The sequence below is a fragment of the Juglans microcarpa x Juglans regia genome, chromosome 6D, assembly GCF_004785595.1.
Source record: "Juglans microcarpa x Juglans regia isolate MS1-56 chromosome 6D, Jm3101_v1.0, whole genome shotgun sequence".
NCBI lineage: Eukaryota > Viridiplantae > Streptophyta > Magnoliopsida > Fagales > Juglandaceae > Juglans > Juglans microcarpa x Juglans regia.
Window position 1 is genome coordinate 26,667,149 of NC_054604.1, and position 11,464 is coordinate 26,678,612.

At 32.8% G+C, this 11,464-nt stretch overlaps 1 protein-coding gene across 2 annotated transcripts; it reads left to right on the forward strand.

The window, feature by feature from the left end:
- The first annotated feature begins 6,094 nt into the window (after nt 1-6,094).
- LOC121234717 (transmembrane protein 45B) lies at nt 6,095-10,181 on the forward strand. Of its 2 annotated transcripts, XM_041130782.1 has the most exons (3): nt 6,095-6,110; nt 6,708-7,326; nt 9,474-10,181. In XM_041130782.1, exons 2-3 carry the CDS (start codon nt 6,980-6,982, stop codon nt 9,955-9,957), a joined length of 831 nt encoding a protein of 276 aa, XP_040986716.1. In that variant the 5' UTR covers nt 6,095-6,110; nt 6,708-6,979; the 3' UTR covers nt 9,958-10,181. The 2 variants fall into 2 exon arrangements, with proteins under 2 accessions (XP_040986716.1, XP_040986715.1); XM_041130781.1 differs by lacking the exon at nt 6,095-6,110 and having other exon boundaries at nt 6,553-7,326.
- Nucleotides 10,182-11,464: the final 1,283 nt, after the last annotated feature.

An 11,464-nucleotide genomic window follows, 5' to 3' on the forward strand; every position in this document is an offset into this window, starting at 1 on the left:
CTAACCCAAACCCAAATAGTCCCACCGATAGTCCCTCTCATGAACCCGTTGACCCTAACCCCCCCCCCCCCGCCTCATCTCAGTCACACTGCCAGATCATTCATCCTTCCTACCTTCAAGACTATATCTGCTCAGATCTCTTGGAGTCCTCACATTCCAATCCCTATCCACATACTTTCTTAGGTACAGTTCATTCTTTACCTAATTTTCTCTCTTACCATTTTTTTAATCTTAACCACTTTGCTTTTCTCACCTCTATGTCCAAAAATGTTCATGACCCTCACTTTTATTCTCAAGTTGTTCTTGTTCCTCACTTGCGGGCTGCTATGGTTGATGAAATCAAGCCTTGGAAGTCAACCACACATGGACTCTTAAACCTCTCTTTCCCAACAAAAAAGACATTAGTTGTAAGTGGGTTTACAAAATCAAACTCAGGGTTGATGGATCTATCGAAAGTCGCAAAGCTCGGTTGGTTGTTAAGGGTTACACCCAAGTAGAAGGTTTGGATTACCATGATACTTTTGCTCCAGTTGCTGAACTTGTTACGTTGTCTTCTTGCTATAGCTGCAGCTAAAAGTTAGTTTTTACACCAATTAGATGTTCATAATGCCTATCTTCATTGAAGAAATCTACATGCATCCACCTCCCGGTTATTTTCCTTAGGGGAAGAAGCGTTTCTGCTGCTTGTACAAATCTTTATATGGTCTTAAGCAAGTCTCTTGTCAGTAGTACTTCAAACTGTCTCATGCTTTTACAATGACAAGTTTTTGTCATAGTCTCTTCACCAAGACTACGGCACTGTGTTCACTGCCATCTTGATCTATGTTGATAACATTCTTGTTACTGGCAATGACCTACCCATCATCACTGCCCTCAAGAGCCACTTGGCTACTGCATTCAAGATCAAAGACATAGGAATTTGAAGTATTTTATTGGCATTGAAATAGCATGGTCACCTATTGGAATTTTTGTCAACCAACGCAAATACATTTTGGACATCCTCTCTGATATTGGTCAACTTGGTTCTCGCCCTGCTTACTTTCCTATGGAGCAACATCTTAAACTCAATGACACTAATGGTGCTCTTCTTGTTGATCCAGCCTCCTAATGCCGCTTGGTCGGTCATCTCATTTACTTGACCATTTCACGTCCAGATATTACTTACACAGTGAATCTTTAGAGTCGGTTTATGCATGCTCCTCATGAGCTACATTAGCAAACCGCCATATGTTTACTTTGGTATTTGAAGACTACTCTTGATTATGGCTTGTTTTTCTCTTCAGCCTACAGTTTCCAGTTAGCTGCCTATTGTGACTTTGATTGGGCCAGTTTTTCTATGACTCGACGGTCCACCAATGGCGTTGTTGTCAAACTTGGAGATAGCCTATCTCTTGGCGTACAAAGAAGCAATCCACTCTCTCACTCTTCTGCTGAAGTTGAATATCGTGCCATAGCCAACATCTCGTGTGAGATTACATGGCTATGATCTATTTTTCGTGATCTCACATTCTCTCATCCTTAACATGCACTACTTCACTGCGACAATCAAGCTGCCATTCACATTGCAAGTAATACGGTTTTTCATGAACACACCAAACATATAGATATTGATTGCTACTTGGTGAGAGACCATATTCATGATGTCTTCTTACTCCCACTTATTCACTCACTTCCCAACAACAGGCTGATCTCTTCACAAAACTTTTGGGTTGCGAATTGTTTATCTTTTTTAGATCCAAGTTGGGCATTACATACCTTCGTGTTCCGACTTAGGTGGAGTATTGACAGTTATGAGATGAATTGCAAAAATCAAGCCTCATATCAAATTTCATAACAAGCACAACTGTGTATAGCTCATAGTGACCAAAACATTCCATATGTAGCACCATTTACTTTTATAAATATAATGTGATTATTCTGTAAAAGGTAGATACGATCAATAGAAAATAAATAGCATTCAAGAGCATATTTTCTTCTTTTATGTTTCTTATCACCCTTTGTAATAGTTTTGATACAAGCATGGAAAAATCTACGAGATGTGACAAAAATTTTTATACTGTTTATTACTGTTTACATATAAAGTGTATAAGTGTTTATCTTTTTTTTTTTTTTCTTTTTCTTGGCGAAAAATGGTTCGAGGGGGTGACCAAAGATGACTTCCCTACTAGAACGTGACTATAGTAGCACCCAACCCGCTGGAAAGCCAGACAAGAGGGACCTAGGCGGCGAGAACCGCAAGGGCTCTCTACAAGTTGAACTTGAGCCATAGCCTGACCCTAGCCCCACGGGCCCATGAGGGCATCAATGATCCACGAGCCAATGTGTCAATAATAATCCTGAGCGCTTCTCGTTGTGGGATTCGACCCCAAGATTTAGGGTGTGTGTGGATGTTGAAGTGAGTTGAATTGAGTTGAGTTGTGATGATAAAATATTGTTAGAATATTATTTTTTAATATTATTATTATTTTGAAATTTAAAAAAATTGAATTGTTTATTATATTTTGTATTGGGATTTGAAAAAGTTGTAATGATGAGTTGAAATGAGTTGAGGTGAGTTTGGTAACCAAACGCACCCTTAGTGCCCAATGCCAAACTCATGGACCACTGAGCGACCGCCCTCAGTGGTAAGTGTTTGTCTCATCTTACCTATTCAATGTTTTTCTTTCGTAGTCTAATTATGATTGTGCTTTATAACAATATCTATAATATTATTGCAAACATATTCTGTTTAGACAATATACCAATATACCTAATCACTACAATTTTCTTAAAATTTCAAACAAAATTTAAAAAATAATTCAAATTTTAAAACAAAAATAATATTAAAAAAATATTTTAATAATATTTTAACTTTATAATATTTTTATTCATTTTTTTCTATCACATTTTCTAAAACTCCATAAAACATCTTAATTCAAACCATTCTATTACTATTCACAAATTATCTCACTATTATTTATATATTTTTCATCTCATCTTATCTATATAATCAAACGAATCCTTAACGTATTCAAGTACGCAAGGTCAAACACTTTGTAAAAATGGTTAGGGCTCATTTGGTTATACATATGAGATGAGATGAAAGTTGAAAGTTAAATATAATTTTTTAATATAATTTTTATTTTGAGATTTGAAAAAATTGAATCGTTTATTGTATTTTGTGTGAGAGAATGGAAAAATTATAATAATTAAATAAGATGAAATAATTTGTGTAACTGAGCGAGTCCTCAATGGCATAGTTGCATGGCATTCTATCTCAATTGAAGCAGTATCTTAAATTTTCTATTACTAATTCAACGTTCATTGATGCGTGTAAATTTATTTAAATAAGTAATAAATATTTTATTATCTATTTTATATATTTATTTTTCTCTATTTAAATTTTGTTAAATTTAGACAAAATTTTTCTGGTTTAGATGTTTCATTTTGTCTCATCTCATTATTATAACTTTTTAAAATTCTCACACAAAATATAGTAAATAATTCAACCTTTTTAAATCTCAAAACAATAATAATATTAAAAAATAATATTTTATCAATATTTTATTCAATTTCCATCTCAATTGATTTCATCTCAACTCGATATCTAAACGCACCTTAATGAATTTTATCAAAGTCTGGACTATAATTGAGCTATATGTCATGATTTTGGGTAGAGGACATAATGATGCCAAATATTGCTATCCGCGTGACATTAAAAGGTTAGAGCATTGGCATTGGCGTCTCTATGTAAATGTAAAATTACATAATTTGGAGTTTATATTTTTCATTCAAGAAAAACTTTCATATTAGATTATGCATATTTGAGCTAAAATAATAATAATAAAATATTATTTTATTCTTATTATTAATTTTATTCTAAAATTATTAATTTTTTTTATATATTTTACAATTAAAATCTACTATATAAGAGCATTGACATTGAAATTGGCATTGGCGTCTCTATGTAAATGTAAAATTACATAATTTGGAGTTTATATTTTTCATTCAAGAAAAACTTTCATATTAGATTATGCATATTTGAGCTAAAATAATAATAATAAAATATTATTTTATTCTTATTATTAATTTTATTCTAAAATTATTAATTTTTTTTATATATTTTACAATTAAAATCTACTATATAAGAGCATTGACATTGAAATTGGCATTGGCGTCTCTATGTAAATGTAAAATTACATAATTTGGAGTTTATATTTTTCATTCAAGAAAAACTTTCATATTAGATTATGCATATTTGAGCTAAAATAATAATAATAAAATATTATTTTATTCTTATTATTAATTTTATTCTAAAATTATTAATTTTTTTTTATATATTTTACAATTAAAATCTACTATATAAGAGCATTGACATTGAATTAGCCAAATACATTTTCATCTTTAAATTTAACAAATATCATCCATATTTACTCCACATTGAATTAGCTAAATTGTTTTCATCCAAACTATAAGTTATAATAAATCTATTCTTTTTTTCAAATATGAAAAGAACTATAGCAAGTTTAAAAGTATTTTTTGAGATTATTATATTCTAGATATGAGATTTTTATTCATATAAGATTTTATCATCTATATACATATGAGATTATTATATTATAGATTATTAGATTGTGAAAATGAAAAATGAATATGATTATTAGAGGTTATTGAAGATTATAAAAATAAAATATAAATTAATTAAAAAAATATAAATAATAAAAAATAATAATATTTTATTATTATAGAGAGTGTGATGACTAATCCAATGTAGACTTTAAGTTTTGAATGATTAACTAAAAGTGAAAAAACTATATATTAATCAAAATTTGAAGAATATGATGATCAATTCAATGCTAAATGCTCTAAGACCTACAAATATATGATCTATAAATATATACAAAAAAGTAATAAAATAAAAGATGAAGGGTGAATAATAAATCTGTAAATATCTAATAATACTGTTCATAAAAGATATGATTAATCCAATACAGTAGAAAAGTGTTAAATACGTGCATGCATTTGCATATGCATTCACCGCTGTGAATACTAGAATGTGACTCCTCCGGTGGACACGTCCCATCATACAAAAAATCATAAAACTTTATTGGATAATATCAAAGCAATTTCTGCATTAATAGTTGCCAATTGATTTGCTTTTTGTGTGATATATTTAAAAAAAAAGAGAAGGAAATCCAAACAGACATTCCATTTAGGGGGGAGAAAAATAGTAATATATCATCATTTTCCTTGAAAAAGCGAAGAAAGGTACAAAAGCATTTTATTATTGCGTAAAAGACCCACATGCAATATCCATCTAATAAATTCATAAGTTGTATATATTTTATAAATTTTACTAAATTTTAATAAGATGATGAATAATAATAATTTTTTATTAAAAATAAATAATGACAATAAGGAATCCAATTTTTATTTTTAGATCTGACTTGTGGATTTTTGTTTATTTTCACAATTTCTTTCAATTTATTTTATCTCATTTCATATAATCATTATAATTTTTTTAAATTCTCACATAAAATAAAATAAACAATTCAATTTTTTTAAATCTTAAAGTAAAAATAATATTAAAAATATATTTTAATAATATTTTATTTAATTTTTAACTTTAATTTATTTCATCTCATTTTATCTCATTTCATCTCATCTATTAAAATAAACTTAACCTAATTTTTATGTACACCCACCACCTTATTACTTGCAAACTTTCTCCAAGATTTCTAACCAAAAATTGATTCACAACCCACCAAGGGAAATGAACCGCCGCCATCGGTCAAACCCTTTTTGTATTATTTCATGAGCGTCATCTGTGCATGTGCCTTGGAATGGCCGTCACATTTATTTTTTGGCAATTTCCTTTTTTTTTTTTTCATTCGCAGTCGAATAACTACAACTCGTTGTTGGGTTGTTTTCAGGCCAAAAAGAAAGAGAGAAAAAGATAATCATTGCTCTTCCCCGATATCGCAGTCTCAGATCCCACCACCGCCATTAACGCACCTTTACATCTCTGTTCCTATTATTTTACCATTAATATGCAGTGAATTAGTGGAATTATATACAACAGAAAAAAACCGCCCACATGCTTTGGAACTCGATCATACAGATGCGTGTTTGTAAGTACGTGATCTGAATAATGTATTAGTCATCTTTTTTTACATTATTACTGCATACCCATTTCACTTGCTGTTAAAAAGTGCTCAATTATTTTAGTTTCACGTTTGAAAGAGAGAGAAAAGTTCGTTCTTTTCTGTCTCTGAACTTTTTGAGAAGACTGGTAGGTTCTGTTTTTTTGATTTTTTAACTTCTAAAGGTTGTTTCCAGGCTTTCAGTTTTTTATATTAGTTTTTCTTGCTTACAATTTTGTAGGTTTTTTTTTTGCATAGTTTTTTAATTAAAAGAAGTTATTATCGCCATAAATGTTTGCTAAAGATCCTTTTATCCTGTGCTTGCTTTCGGAGGAAGATTTTTTTTTTTTTTTTTTTAATTCTTAGCTTTTATGTCTTTTTGGTATCTTAATTCTTAACCTGGTTGAGGATGCTGTTTTGACAATGTTATTTTCTTTTCTTAATATCCCAATAGGTATTTATACATATTTTTTTTTTTAATTTTTTGCTTCGTTTAGTCTTTACTAGTCAGCGAAACACGGCAGAATGAAACCCATCAAATTACTAGAATCATTATATTTTCTGTAATCTGCTACGCCTTCTCAGAAAGAAACAAAGTCTGCTATGCCGGGGAAAAAAAAGTCAGCGACAGGAGGCATTCAACGTATGTACCCATAAGTCTGAGACAGATTGAAGAAATGAAGGCAATTTTAAGTATGGACAATGAAACTTCCTCTTACTAGATCAGAGACTTTTGGCTCATTCAAGAACACAAAGAAAAGCCCCAGAATTCACAAAAGAAGACCGTTCAGAAGCTCAGCTGATTGCATCTCAGAGTTGCAAAGATACGCGCAAAAGCAAAAAAAAAAGAAAAGAAGATGGGTTCTTTCAAGGGTCATGCTTTGCCAGGATCATTGTTTCTGTTAGTTGGGGTGTGGCACATATGGAGCGCTGTGGTTCGATACGTGGCGAACCCGAAAACGTTCAAGGTTCGGGTTTGGAACCCCGTACCGGGTTTTGACGGAAGGCTCAAGTATTTTGAGCTTTATCTTATTGCAATTGGTGCCTTTATTGATATGTGTATTGAGCTTTTGTATTCGACCCACCTCAAGTTTTTTGTGAATGGGGTCCTGAACCCGTCCCACATGAATGATTTCGAGCACTCTGGGATGCTCCTAATGTTCTTCATCTTTGGTTTGGTTGCTCTGCTCTCTGAGAAAACAAGGTAAGCCATAGGTTTTTCTTGTGAATTGTCATGTTCTTTTATGTATGTAGTATGTTGTACTAAGCTTTCTGGTGCATGAGAAGTTGTAGAAATACTCATATAGGTGTATAGACACTCCATGGGGTTGGTAAAACAGTAAAAGCCGAGGCTAAAATGATTTTAGCTTTCTCGACTTAAATTTTCATTTTGCTCAAATTTTATTTTGATGCATAGCTGTGTTAAGATGTCTATTCCCCCACCATTTTACTCTGTTTTTCAGGCAATGAAAAAAATGATAGTTTATCATGGATGATATTGAAGACGGGGAATTGGATAAATTTCTTAAGACGTTAAATCATTCAAAATGACATCAGAAAAGAATTGATTTTGCATTTGCTGATAGGATGTGAAACAGCAGAAAAGAACAGATTTGAAGTTTAAAATTGAGATAATATCTTAACTTCAACAACATTGTTTTATTTTTATTTGTGCAATTCTTGGCATATACTTTGTATTGGGAGTTGATGTCTTAAAATGACAGAGGATAGAGATATAGGTAGACACCAACAAATTGTATTGGGAGTTGATGTTTCAAAATGACAGTGTAGTGATGCTGCTGCTCATTTCCATACTAAAAAGATGTATTATTTCAAGTTTTCTTCCCTATTATTGGTGGTCGTAACACGTAATGAGAACTGTGGTAGACCATAGATATATGGTAACTCTCATTGGAAAACCAGCATTTGCTTACTACAGATTTGTAATTGAGAACTGCTTTAGGGGTCATGCTGTGGCTTCAGTCAATTTTGTGGATGTTTATTAAAGGTTGGAGGTCTGAATTTTGAAGGTAACACATCACTCAAAAGCAAAATTTCTCATAAGAGTGGTTTTGAATCACTGACCATCAAATGCAATCCTACTTAGAGCCTTAGGCCATTAGTCTCTTCTTAATTATAATCCAAAAGAAATATGTGATTACACATGGTGGGAAGATGGAGATGCGAAATAAATTGTGTAAATTCCATAAATTGCAGGTTACTAACTGGGAATTGTAAACTTTGAAAAGGCAGTTTCACTAGAGAGCTTGCATGGGTATTTCACGTAGCCTCTCCTCCTGATGTTGTCATGGTCTCCATGAAATCCTTGGATTATCTCCAATTTGTCTGATGGTTTTCTTTGTTTAGAAACATCTGGGAAACACTTGTAACATTGCAGTCCCACATTGGGTTTTAAATAAAATTCAGAGTGGGTAAGCTATAAAACTGGTCATAGGTGTTAAATTAAACTAATCATCGGTGTCAAATTAAACTAGTCATGGGTATTAAGTTCCACATTGGCTACTTAGGCCTCATTTGTTTTCACAATTCCTCTCAACTCATCTCATCTAATTATTACAACTTTTTCATATTTCCACACAAAATAAAATAAACAATTCAACTTTTTCAAATTCCAAAATAAAAATAATATTAAAAAAATATATTCTAACAATACTTTATTCAACTCTTAACTTTAATCTCAACTCATATCTTATGCGAAAACAAACGAGGCCTTAGTAGGTGAAGTTGGTATTTATAAGTGATTTTAGGGAAGCTTCAAATTAGCTAGTCTTTTTGGGCTTATAATGTAGATGTGGTCATTGTGGTTAACACTTCCCTAGGTTGTTACATAGAATATCAGGGCCACCAAGTAAGGCCAGCCATCTGGATCACACTGCATGATATGGCTCTGATAAGGACGTTAACAAACCTTAATAATGATAGGCCTTTGAGTCATGGAGCATTTGATGGATTCCTGCTGCACGCTGGGACTTTGGTCTGATAGGTTTGAGTCTTCGAGCCAAGATTTATTGTCTTGAGCATTTCCTCATTGAACCTTCATATGTTTCATGCTGTTTTCATTATATTTTCTAAAATATTGGTTGAATTTAATCACTATATCGCTTATTGCATTTAATGAAACAATGACAGATGGTTGTCATTTAAAATCCAGTGCTTCCAGTACTAACAAATGCTTTTCCTTGAAGAGTTTCACCACATATTATTATAACCCTATTATTGTATATCATTGCTAAATTTTTCTCAAACCAGATGACTATATTTATCAACTGTATTTATGCCTTTTTTGGTTTCTTGCCCTCTTTGTATTTTTAACGTTTCCTCTTTGTTTAGTCTTGTTCCCTTGCCAGAAGGAGCTCTTTGTTTCATTGCTGCCACAGCATTCTGTGCAGAGTATCTCCTATTCTACTTTCACTCAACAACCCATAAAGGACTTGAAGGGTACTACCACCTTCTCCTTGTTCTCCTGATAGGACTTTGCATAATGTCGACGCTTACTGGAGCCCTCCTACCGACAAGCTTCCCAGTTGATTTGTGTAGTGGCATTGCTATAACTCTTCAAGGTCTTTGGTTCTATCAGACTGCCTTTACTCTCTATGGCCCGATGATGCCAGAAGGTTGTCAGATTAAGGAAAGCATGGTTTCTTGTCACTCAAAAGATAGTGAGGTCCGAGGTGAGTTGCTTGCAAACTTCCAGCTCTTTTCTTTGGTCCTTGGTGTCCTTGTTGCAGTTGTGGGATCATATGCTTTTGCAGCTTCACGATATGGGCATTCTGAACTTGGGAGTCTGCATGCTGTTCAGGATGGATTAGATTGAGATTAGAGTAGGGTATCCAATCTTTCTTAAGTCCCTGTTGTTTACAGCCTTATCAAAGGAGTCACGTTGATATCTTCTGGGTGTGAAATTGTTTTATTCTATTTGCATATCGGTCGGATGTGTACATCAACAATGTAAAGAATTAGAATTGCTGCTCTTTTTAGCTGGTAAAAATAAAACAATGTTTTTGTCTATGAAAAATATATAAAATGCTATGTGCGTCCTTTTCCTTTTGAGTCTATTTTTCAGATTAGAAACAAGTCTTGGTTTATTGATCACGATATGCTGTTCAAGATGCATGATTTGGTAGTGGCAGCCATATGCTGTGGTCTGGTATCTTATTCTACTTATTTATGTTGGTTCTGGTCTGGATAGAAGAATGGGCATTATTCTTAGCTTTGTTAATGTGGACAGTGATGAAATGCACAAGGGGTTGCTATTTGTTTTGAACAACCGGTTTCTCCACTCCAGTGATGTTTAGAGCATAAGAAATGCTGTTCACGATGCATGATGCAGTAAATGGCATGATTTTGGATGTTTTTCTCTATGGGGAACAAGCATCCTGTGTCTTGCGTGGGAATCATCTAATTACGATTTCTTACAATTTATTTTTTTCATTCGTTATTTTTTACAATTTGAAGAGAGATAATCACAGCACGTGAAACTCACTATATTAAATATTGTGGGTGGACAATGTGGATCTCTTATCTCCAAATTGTGAACAAGTAATCGGATAAGAAATTTGTAGGAAATTCTGATCGGTAATCATAGCATTGAATGGTCTATTCTTGTTGGCTCTGGTGTTGAATCGATTGACCTTTCGTCAGTAATGGGAAGAGAACTACCATTTGAAGGTTGGACTAAAAAGACGTCAGTTTTGCTATTTAAATATTCAATTTGAAAAATTGTTTCTGCTCGTGAATCGTATTCCTCTTCATCTCCTTTAGTTTCTATTGTGCTGTATATCAGAATAACAGAATCACCTTTGCTTTTAAACAAATAGCTGGCGGGCGGAATATGCAACTCTGCCAAAGCAAATCAGCAACATCACGTTCCATGTCCGTTTACAACCAACAGCAGAATATTCCTTACAAATAACGGTGGAGAAATTTGTTGAGATTTTACCTCAAGTTATCAGATTTTATTTTCATTCTTTTATTCATTTTTCTATTGTGTATAAATGTAATTGTATTCACTTAAAGTCAGAGAAGTTTTTCACAAGTTTCTATTCTTCTAACTTGGTATCCAGACTCCAGAGCCATCGACTAATCGTCAACCATGGCTGCCATATCTTCTCCTTCTCCCTCTCTCTCTTCCTTCTCTCATATCATTACAACCAAATTAACCAATAAAAATTACCTCTTATGGAAAGTGCAAATATCTGCTTATCTATAGGGTCAGGATCTGTACTCCTATGTTGATGGCACAAGTCTTCCTCCAGCTGAAATTTTACTTGATTCGTCTGGCTCAAATCCAAAAACCAACCCAGCTTATACCTCTTGGCAGC

Bases quoted from the DNA above. Each gene is read 5' to 3' on its own strand.
- LOC121234717 (XM_041130782.1), top strand. From the start codon at position 6,980: ATGGGTTCTTTCAAGGGTCATGCTTTGCCAGGATCATTGTTTCTGTTA. The intron at 7,327-9,473 runs GTAAGCCATAGG...CTCTTTGTTTAG, and splicing joins CTGCTCTCTGAGAAAACAAG to TCTTGTTCCCTTGCCAGAAG.